The sequence below is a fragment of the Sturnus vulgaris genome, chromosome 2, assembly GCF_052056855.1.
Source record: "Sturnus vulgaris isolate bStuVul1 chromosome 2, bStuVul1.hap1, whole genome shotgun sequence".
Taxonomy (NCBI): Eukaryota; Metazoa; Chordata; class Aves; order Passeriformes; family Sturnidae; genus Sturnus; species Sturnus vulgaris.
Genome location: NC_142244.1, coordinates 20,505,630 through 20,516,720, shown reverse-complemented (window position 1 = coordinate 20,516,720; position 11,091 = coordinate 20,505,630). Strand labels below are relative to the sequence as shown.

Genomic DNA, 11,091 nt, shown 5'->3' with positions numbered 1-11,091 from the left:
ATTTTTTCATGGGGACTTGTGGTCAGGCTCAGGAAACCTTCTCCTGGTGTCTGCAGGGGAAGGTGAGGAGCCTCTGAAAACCAGAGGTTTCCAACATCTTCGTTTGGTGGCTTTTGAGTGGCTGGGAGAACTAGAAAAACAAATTTAAAAAAAGTCTATGGGCTGGGAGACAAATTATTTTGAGATTTGTTAATTAATTACTTCACCTAACAATTTCTTCTAGTCTTCAACAAGAGCAGCCTAGAAGCTCCCAAGACCATGGAGACACAACCAAAAGGGTTGGCTATTGAATTTGTCACATTCCAAGGGGTTTTGTCCCCTGGGAAGCCCTGGCATGACCACAGGGCTGTCTCTGCACCTGGGTGTTGCCAGAACTGGTGGCACCAGCCCCATGGACATCTTGAATCAAGAGTGGAGATAATGAATTAATTGAATTAGATGGAGATCAAGATTCACAGAGGAGTGGACAGCTGTACCTGGAGCTTAAAATATTTCCATGGAATTCAACAACTCAGTTTCTACCCCCAATACTCATCTTTGTACATACCACAGGAGACAGCAGAGAAATGCTTGTAGTAGAAATAAACTCATTTACTGTCAGAAATCTGAGGTGTCTGCATGTTACAAAAATAAAAATGTACAGTCACTGTCATAAAACTCACCTTTTTTTTTTCTCTCTCTAGTATAAGTTAGTGCTTTTACAAACAGAAACAAACAAAACAAACAAAAAAAAAAGTCTAGAGCTAGATTTCCAGCTGGTACCTCTCCAACCTCTCTGCATCTGGCCAGTGGGATCCCTTGGGGATGAGGATCACAGAGGGACACCCCTGATGGCACTGGTAGTGCTCAAAGCCAGCTCAGAGGGAGGTGGGATTTCCAAGCAGGATCTCAGGAGGAAACTGAGGCTATGTTTTTGTTGAATTATTCAGAGCACGTAGCTCTGTGTCCACGCTGCTTTTTGGCAAGTGTGGGAGAGCAGGCAAGGCCTGGCCTGGAGTGAGGTTTGTACCAGGTCAGTGCCCTGGCTGAATTCATTTCTCCCAGTTATTTGTCTCGCCCCAGTGACTATGCCATGACCCTCACCCCAAAGCCAAGTTCACTCCACAAGAACAAAGGAATAAAGGCCCTGCCATGGTCCAAGCCCAGCCTTAACCCAATCCTATCCTGAACACACTCGAGGCTGGGATGGCCCACCCTACAAATGTGCTGTTTGCCTTTGCCTCCCGTGGTTGTGACATTTTTGGCTGGGACAGGAGCCCCTCATTGGGGGTGGGAGCACAGGAACCTCCCAGTTAGCCCTGAATGGTCCCAGCCACCCGTGACTGAACACAACTGGTGACGTGGCACCGTGGCTTTGTCTCCAGAAAAACACAAGAAGGAAGGATGGGAGAAACCAAGGAGTGCTCTGAGGTCTTGGCCTAAGCCAACATCAAATGTGTTTGCCTAGTCCTGAAACTGAGCTTTTACAAAATGTGACTTGTTCAGTGCTGCAGCCCAAGCAATTTTCATTTTTGGGGAGAGGGATCAGCATCCTCCTGGCAGGGAAATCATGGATGTGGGCTCTGGGCTCTCCAACCCAACAATTACAGGGAAAATCACTAAGAGCACCTTCTGGTGAAATGCTTTGTGGACATTTTTTTACAAAGCCAGGCAGAATGGAGTTGAGCTCAGCACCACTTGCAGCTCCTCAACGCAGGGTTTAGTGCTGGCAGATTTTGTCACCTCTGAGGGACAGCAATGGGGATGTGGCAGTGCTCAGCCAAAGGGATGAAGGCTGGTCTTTGCTGCTGGGCTGGAAACACCAGGAAGGGGGTTAAAAACAAGACATGAACAGCTCACCTTAAATTTTAATGAGCTGGAGATAATTATTAAAGCCAGCAGCTGGAAGCTGTAGGTTCCTAAAAGCTTTTAAAGGGTGACTATTGGGAAGCATTCTAATGGGTTTTTTGGAAGATGTTGGCCCCACTGGAGAAACCTACAGGGGACCTGCTCAATGGTACCAGTAAACTCAGTGGGCTGCTACCAGTGCACTCCAGTGAGATGGAATATCCATCAGCACCCTGGTTAATGGGAATCCATCCCTGCTCTGCCAGCTTGAAGCTGGGAGACAATTTCTTCAGGGACACAAAGCTGTGGGAGACCCTTTCCCTCTCTGGGTGTTACTTGTCCTTGACATTTGCACCAAGCTGTTCAGCAGAACTGCAGCTGACTCTCCCCATCCACCCAAAGCCCTTCCTGCCTTGCCAAGGCACAAAGAAATTCCAGCTCCCCCTGTTCCAGGCAACGTGCAGACGGAATTCTTTAGGGGGACCTTTCGTACAAGGTATTTTTGACTTGGAAAATGATTCAAGGCACTCAGGGCACGATTTTTTTTCCCAGATTTGGTCACCTCAGCGTTGATGAGAGGGGCAGACTGGGATACAGAGCCAGAGATCAGGGTTCACGTGTGCAACCACAGCTGCATCTTTCCGAAAAAAATACAGCAGAAGAGACAGAGGAGTGCATTTCACACAGATCACACTGGAGTGAGTGCAAGCCCAGGCATCCCAAACACCCAAAGCCTCGGGCTCCAGAGCATCCTGTCCTGCCTCCACGCCCAGAATAAACCCTTCTATGGAGCACAGCTAGGATTTCAGATCCTTGGAGAGCGTGTCTGTGTCGCTGCTGGTTCCCAGGTGACTGTTGGGCACAATGCCCAGTGCCACCTCGTTCTGAGGCTTCCCTGGCATTTTGTTGCCTGCAAACTTCATAAATCGTTGCCCTGCTAAGAAATACAAAATGGGATCCAAGCAGCTGTTGGTGCTGGCCAGGGGACGAGTCACCTTGTAGGCCAAATTGATGGCATTGAGGGTCTGGCAGCTGAGGTCCCAGCTCCGGAAGGAGTAGTACAAGGTACGGGTGACGTGGAAAGGCAGGAAACAAACAATGAAGACCACCAGGACGATGATGATCATCTTCACCGACTTCTTTTTGGAGCGGGACAGGCGGGAGATGCCCCGGGTGGGCTGGAGCAGCCGCCGGGCCATCAGGCAGTAGCAGACGATGATGACGAGGAAAGGGATGCAGAAGAGCAGCACCAGCATCACCGAGCTGTAGATGACAAACTGGCCGAAGAGGTCCTTGCTGGACGTGTCGTGGCAGGTGATGGTGTCACCCTTGACGCTGGTGGTGACGAAGAAGAGCACGGGGGACTGGCACACCACGGTCACGGCCCACACGGCCGCCGACACGCGGCGCGCGTGGCGCACGTGGCCCCAGCGCAGCGACTTCAGCGGGAAGCAGATGCCCAGGAAACGATGGATGCTGATGCAGAGCAGGAAGAGGATGCTGCAGTAGAGGTTGGTGTAGAACAGGAAGCGGACAATCTTGCACAGCCCCACGCTGAAGGGCCAGTTGTCCCCCATGGCGTAGTAGTACACCAGCAGGGGCAGGGACACCACGTAGAGCGTGTCCGAGATGGCCAGGTTGAACATGTAGGTGGTGGAGGCGTTCCAGGTCTTGATCCTGAAGATGAAGGCATAGAGGGCCAGCAGGTTGAGGAAGAGCCCCACCACACACACGATGCCATAGGAGACGGGCAGCAGGACGTATTTGAAGTCCTCGTCAAACACGCACTTGTAGGGATTGTCATCTGTGCCACCTGGGTCCGAGGAGCTGTTGGTGACCCTGCTCCAGGCTGGAGGAATTGTGAGGTTCTCCATCACCCTGGGGGGAAAGCAAAGAGGCTGTAAGGACATGGAGGCAATGGCTCAAGAGGGCAGCACATCACTGACCACAGACCCCTGGCCTCATGGTGTTGGTGACACAACTGAGCAGTCCCTGGCATGGAGTAGTTATGGTCAGGTGGATGAGGTGAGTTTTATTTAACCTCATTTTGCATCTGGAGCACAGAGGAAGAACTGAGCTGCTTTAAAGTCACCAACAAACACCAGGCCACATGTGGGAGTCCACCTCTGACCTCCTGCAGCCCAGTTCATTGTCCCAAACCAAACTTCCCACCAGGTTCACACAGAAATTTGGTCTCCTGCATCAGAGAATAGGAAAGATGCTCCATTCTGTGTTTAACCAGCCACAAGAAATGACTCAGCTGAGCACCAGTAAAAATGGGTCCTACTAAATCCCAGGCAGAAAGGATTAGAAAGTGGAATTTCAGCATGCAATCCTCGTGACTGGCCCCCATTTCAGAGGTCTTCAGCTCCTTGTGGTAGGGCAAACCCCACCATAGCTGCAGGCCCTGTAACCAAACCTTGCCAAAAGGATGTTCTCCACCACAGGGGCTCTGCATGGCTTGGCTGTTGATGAGGATGAGGGGTCTTTAATGGGTTTAGTGTCGGGCTGATGGTGGCCAGGTCACAGTCCTGCCTCCTGGCCTTGAGCCCTGCTTGTGCAGAGCTGGTTTCTGCACGGGACTGATCAGCTGGGAGGACAAAAATGGCCTTGAAAGGGTCTCTGCAGACACACAGAGCCCGGCCTGTCTGTGAGGAGGGACAAGGGCCCTTTTGTGCCCTGGGCTCTGCTGACACACGATCTCTGAGCGAGCCCATGGGTCAGGAATCAAATTAAAATGCATTTCCTCCCTTCCCGTAAGAGAAGCTGGTTTGATGTCCCTGCTGTCCCCTGCCTTACGGGAAGCCTGTGGAAATGGGGGTTACACAGAGATAATCCAGCCCAGGAGCTCAGGGACCAGGAGCTCCTGCAGGAGGAAAGGTGTCCATGGAATGAGTGTGTGGGATGTACCCTGAGCCAAACCTCACCAGGATTTTAGGAGGATAAGAGTGATCCTGGCTTTTTTAGGTAAAGGGCTCAGCACTAACCTGGTGCCACCATGCTGAGGGACAGTGGGACCATGCCATGCCCCTTCTTGCAAAACAAACACCAGATCCAGAGCTATCCTGCCCCTATGTCCAACTCAGACCCTGCAGGGAAGGAGGCAATGACAGCCTCCTCGAAGCTGCCAGCCTGGATGATCTCTCACCAAAGTAAAGCACTTTGGTACTGAAAAGCACCTTGACAACTGTTTGCTGAGGGAGAAGGGATGAAGTGATGCTTCCAGCTCACCCCAAGGGGATGACTCCAGTCCTTGCTCCAGGGACTGGATCAAACAACCTGTCCAGAAGTGCACTGACACCATCCCTGCTGATGTTTCCCCTTGGAGCAGAGCAGGAGCAGTGCTGGCTGAGGCTCACACTTCCCAAGAACAGGGGTGGAAACCACGCACACACTCACACCCCCACTAATCTGCAATCTCTGCAAAAACCCCAATAGAACTTTGGGAGCCACTCTGGGATGACAGTCAGGAGCCAGCATTGTCCTGCCCTCAGGGTGTTGCTTTTCCTGCACTCAGTTCAGCCTTGCTCCCATCCTGCATCCCCTAAGTCCTCAGCAGTGTGGCTGTGGATGGAAAGGGTTAACAGGGCTCTGGAAGACGGGAAAACATTTTCCAGCTGCTGTTCTCTGCAGTTTTTTTCCTTCCCTCTGAGCTTTGCAGATCTGTGGCCAGCCAGAGAGAGGTTGCCCACAGACCTGGCAGCTGATGAAACGGGTTGGACAGGCCACCGTGACCGAGGGAAGCCACACAAGATGCCCTAAAAGGCACAGGGAAGGGTTACAGAGCCCCAGAGGCTTCAGCCTGGCATGGGATTTCTCCATTTGCATTCCCTCTCTCCCCTGCACATAACCCAGCACTGATGGGGGGAGATCACCCTGAATTCCAGCCTATCTTCCCACAGGTTCCAGCAAGAAAACCCAACCCTAATCCACCCGTAAGCCAAGGTGGGGAATCTCCTCTGGCTGCCCAGGGATGTGCCAAGTTCCTCGTCTCCATCTTCAGGACAAGGAGCAAACAGTGTTTGCTGGTTGGTTTGAATGGAGCCTTGTCCTTGCTGTCGTGCTCTCCCTCCTTTCCCTTCTGGGAATGCAAAAGCCTTTCTTTTTCCTTTTTCACCCTTGTTTTGCCCAGAATCCCTGGGACAAGCCCTGCTGTGTGTGCCGGAGCCATGGCTGCAGTCCACCCCCTCGCTCAGTCCCGCTGCATCCGCAGGGAGCGAGCTGCAGAGGCCAGGGCCAGCCAGGGCACGTGAAGGCACAAGAGCTGGCAGTGGCACTGCCCTTTGCTGTGCCCACGGGTGGCACAAATGCCAGCCCCAGCTGTGACACCCCGAGCCCCCGGCAGGGACGAGGGGAGGGCGAAAGCAGCGACAATCCCTGAGGATGCCAAGAGGGATAAACACTTCTGTGACCCCCAAAAACAAGCAAACCACGATGCTTTGGTGAGAACCACCTGCATCTGCCTCATCACTTCATCTCCCAGCCCTTCCTGAGGCCACAGTGGGAGTTTTTTTCTCTGGCATTGGGTGCAGGTGACCAGGAGCAGCTTTTTGGGTGCCCTCCAGCCATCCACACACATCCATGATGAGGCTGCAGTGGCTGGACCATCTCTCTCTCTGCAGTGCGACCTTGGACCTGTTTATCCTGTGGGACATGGGAGTTTTTCCCCAGAAAACACCTCAGTGCCAGTGGATGAAGGCAGAACAGGAGAGGAGCTGGTGATGAGAGGAGCCAGGGCACATCACTGCCCTCAAATAAAGCACCCACAGGCATGTGCACGTGAAGTCAGCATCCCAAAATGCTCCTGTAACTGTATCTGCCAGCGATATTTAGATCAGCCAATGTGGAAAGGAGGGGGCTGTCATGGGAGAAGGTCATGGGCAGCTGAGGGATGGGCACCACTCCACAGGGAGACCACGGGACAGGCAATGAATTACCAAGTAAAGGCCTTGACTCCTGATTTCTGCTCCATTTTTCAGCATTCCCAGTGCCATCCCAGCCATGCTTCATGCTCAGGAACTTGCCAGGCAGCAGCAACAAAGAGCAACCAAATCACGGCTGCCATGAATACGTTTTCACAGGGGGCTGATGAGGTTTAATTTGCCTTCCCGAATAATTAACATGGATTCATTTACCAGCAGGACCTCACAGAGGCAGCCCTGTTGTGCCACAGCTCCCATGGTTTTAGGCTGAAGGCTGAAACCACGATCCATTCACGGCATCTTCTCCCTGACTCCCTTCCAAAGGACACACGGAGAACGTGGGTGTTTTCCCTGCCCTAATTCAGAGGCATTTCGTGGACTCATCAAAATCCTCGCTCAGGATCAGGAACTACTCGAGACTCTGGGAAGCAAACGACCTAGAATAGTTTTTCACTGTTCTGGGACTGTGGTTCAAGCCCTTTGTGACCAAAAGCAAACAGGCAATGTGTTCAGATGCTCCTGAGCCTCTCTGCTCAGAGCCATGAGACAGGATCTGGCCGAAATCTGAGCCTGCCTGGTTGTCATCTGCCCTTTCCCTCTGGATCCTTTCTGCCACAGTGACCTTCAGAGCCTTTCTCCAGTGTGGGCTGAGGGCCTCTCCAGCTGCCCCAGCTCCACCATCCTCAGTGCTTCTCTCCAGCCATCCCAAGGCAAGACACCTCCAAAATTCATTTCCAGGATAGCCAAGCAGCTTAAGGAGTGTTTTCCATCTCCCTGTTTTATCCTTGATGGGTGGGGTCTAGCCCTTCCTTCACCCCCAAAACAGCCAGAACACCTTATTTAAACCAAAACCTTGCAAAGAATCTGTGTTTCTGTCCCTGCAAAAAAGCACCTTTGGAGGGCAGCTCCACTCCAGAAATGGAGCCACTCCACTGAAGCAGCCATGTGCCTCAGTTTCCCCTCCTGTCGCCAGGATGAGAAACAGCAGAGTTGAATTTGTCTTCAACAAATTCAGTTGAATATTTTTCAGTGAAAATTATTTTTCTGGGGGTGTTTTTGGTTTCCTAGAGTGTTTTTAAGTAATTTGATCCAAGCTAAAAAGGGGAGAGTCTGGAGAAAAGACACAATGAGTTTAAAAGAACTTTATGACTTTGCTTGTAGGTCAAATAAAATGTTTTGCTGTGAGAGAAATCATTCCTAAAAACTTCTGGTTTCCCCCAAGAAACTCCCTGAATTCCTCCCTGAATCAATCCCCCTTCCAGCCTTCACTTCCCAGGGGGTACCAAAAGCTCCTGCCTTGCTCCACACCATGGGAAGTCAATCGGGGTAAACCAAATCTGTGGCTTTAAAGTTAATTAAAAAAGCATTAAAACCATCAGTGAAAATGGTCATTAAGGCTACCTTCATTCAGTTGAACCTGACTCAATTCCCAGCATGGCAGGGCTCTGGAGATGGATCCTTCTGGAAGCAAACATCAATCCTGGCCAATAATTAATCCCTTCATCAATGCTTCCCTTCCTGCTTCAGCAAAGGTGATGCTCCCTGCCTGTTTTCCCCTGATGTGGGATTGGGGTGGAGCCTATCTGAGCCCTCAAACTTCCAGTTTTACTTATTCCATGGGGGAAACAGAGCACTTGCATCCTTTAGGTTCTTTGGAGGGAGCAACAGCCAGAGAGAAGAGTGTGGGACCACAACTTGGTAACCCTTCAAGCCCCGAATCTGGGAGAAAGGACATTTCCATGGAGACCTCCCAGCCTGCTGCCCACACCCAGGGAGTCACAATCACCCTGCAAAAACCAAAGGCACAACCGGGATAACACAATTACCCATGGCACCACCAGAAAGCCCCACAGCAGGGGGATAATTTTTGGCTCCATCCCGTGGAGGAAACAGAGTCTTTGCTTCATGGGAGGTTCCCATTCAGGTTTGAGTGGGGGCAGCTCAGCAGTGGGGAGGGAGCCCGGCGTGGCCGGCAGCACGCTCCGCTGCCAGAGAACTATTCATGGCTTTGGCTTCATGTCAACAAACCCCAGATAAAAATCGCACTGGGCAGAGACAGGATAAAGTCACTCAGTGCCACAGAAATCCTTCTGGGCCTTTTATAACCCGCTAAGCCCCGGTACACAGCCATGTTTTGGGGCTCAGCACATTTTGGGGGTCTCTCCCTTTGCACTGGAGCCCCTTAACCTATCAGCCACCCTTTGCTTGAGGGAAAACAAGGAATTTGGTGGTAATGAAACAGCCCAATTTTGGCAGCAGCCACCACGAGCTAGGGCCACCAACCCCCAATGCTGGTGGCCCTCCAGAGCCCAGTTTGCTGCTCCTCACCTCGTGTACAGGAAGGCAGTGGGCTGCCAAACGGCTTTTGCAATAAACTGATAAGAAAACTGGAAAGAAAGAGAAAAAAGATGTTTTGACCCCAAAGTCGTTCCTGCAGTGATGTCAGCCTGTGCCCAGCTCTGGGAAGAAGGATGTTTTGGAGGTTAGTTCCTGCTAGAAGGAGTCAAAGGGTTTGAAATCAGAGTATCACCCATTGCAGTGTAAATGCAAACACTCCAAAAGAAATTACATAGGGAGCCCAGCACGTAGAGAGGTGGAAAAACCCGCGGAGCAAAGCAAGGAGTCAGCTCCATGGTTTAACCAGAGCTGTGTACGGGAAATCACGGGTAAACAGCCAGTGAATTCCCCAGGGAAGGGAGAAACCGAGCAGCAAAGATATTATTGTGAATGAATGCATAAAAAATCCTACAATTCAGGCAAAGAGGACCAAAAGGAGCAGGAGGCTTCCCTGAGTGCCCAGTTTGAACCATTTGTGCCAGCACTTGCCCATGCCAGTGACTCCCTGCCGGCTGCTGGTGCCACTGCCCTGTCTTGGGGCACTTTGGGGCTTTTGGGCGGTTTTAGGAGCAGTATTGGGGTTGAGAGGAGGAGAGCAGGAGAGTCGATGTTCGGCTGTGTCCATGCAGTGCCCCACTCCCTGCTTTGTCTGCACTGGGACCCTGTGTCACCGATGTCACCCAGACAGCAACGAGTGCCACCACTGTATCTGCAGTGTGTGTCTGTGTACACATGGGGGTGTGTCTGTGCCCTATACATGCGTGTGTCCTCATTAATGTGTGTGTGTCCCCTATACATGCGTGTGTCCTCATTAATGTGTGTGTGTCTCTACACATGTGTGTGTCCCCTATAGATGTGTGTGTGTCCCCTACACGTGTGTGTCCCCTATACCTGTGTGTGTCCGTGTCCCCTATACATGTGTGTGTGCCCTAGACATGTGTGTGTCCGTGTCCCCTAGACATGTGTGTGTCCGTGTCCCCTACACATGTGTGTGTGCCCTAGACATGTGTGTGTCCGTGTCCCCTATACATGTGTATACCCCCGTGTGCGTCGCGTCCCCGCTATCTGCGTGTCCCACCCACCCGTGTCCCCACTCCAACCCCATCCACGAATTTCCCACTTGATCCTGGAGGCTGTCACCCGTCCTTCCCTGTCGTGGGCAGGACACGCACCCCCACAACCCCCCATGATCCCCTCCTGGTCCCCTCCATGGTCTCTCCACGGTTCCCCCATGGTCCCTCCGTGGTCCCCGCCCGCCGCGGCCGCGCTCACCGGGCGATGCCGAGCCCGGGGCTCCGTGCCGGGGGTCGTGCCGGGGGTTCAGCGCCGATCGCCCCGTTCAGGAGGGCGGTGGAGGCCGTGCCATGCCCGGCTTTGGTCCTTCCCCTGTCCCGGTGCCGCTCCCGGTGCCGCTCCCGGTGCCGCTCCCGGTGCCGCTCCCGGTGCCGCCGCCGCCGCGTGTGAGCCGGGATGGGGCGGGCGTGGGGCTGCACCGCCCTCCCGGGGCTGGGAACGGCGCTGGGAACGGAGCTGGGACGGGGCAGGACCGCGGCCAGAACTGCCCCGCCCGGGGCTGGGACCGCCCCTTCCCTCGGGGACGGGACAGGAGCTCTCCTGCCGGGATGGAAACGTGCGGGGGATCAGGGCTGGAGTCCGACCGCCCCCTCGCTTTCTCCCTCCAGGATGGCACTGTGGATGGGATCGGGATAAGGGCCGGAGCAGGATCCCCCCGCTCCCTCCCCTGGAGATGGGAGTATGAATGGAACTGGGGCTGGGACCGGGGCCGGACACCGACAGCTGTCCCCTTTCTCCCCCGGGAATGGGACCGGGATGAGGGCTGCGAAAGGACACCCCTCATCCTCCAGAAATGGGAGTGTGGGTGGCATCAGAATTGGGACTGACATTGGAGACAGATGATTGCTCCCCAAATCCTCCCCCGGGGATGGGGCCGCAGTTAGGACAAGGACAGGACTCCTCCCACCTCTCTGTCCCGGGAATAGGACCA

At 53.3% G+C, this 11,091-nt stretch overlaps 1 protein-coding gene across 1 annotated transcript; it reads right to left on the bottom strand.

Moving 5' to 3' along the window:
- Positions 1–2,439: 2,439 nt before the first annotated feature.
- Positions 2,440–10,582, bottom strand: P2RY2 (purinergic receptor P2Y2). The gene is made up of 2 exons (XM_014888718.2): positions 10,359–10,582; positions 2,440–3,705 (listed from the first exon to the last, which is right to left on the bottom strand). The coding sequence occupies exon 2, from the start codon at positions 3,699–3,701 to the stop codon at positions 2,625–2,627; it is 1,077 nt and encodes a 358-aa protein (XP_014744204.1). The 5' UTR covers positions 3,702–3,705; positions 10,359–10,582; the 3' UTR covers positions 2,440–2,624.
- Positions 10,583–11,091: the final 509 nt, after the last annotated feature.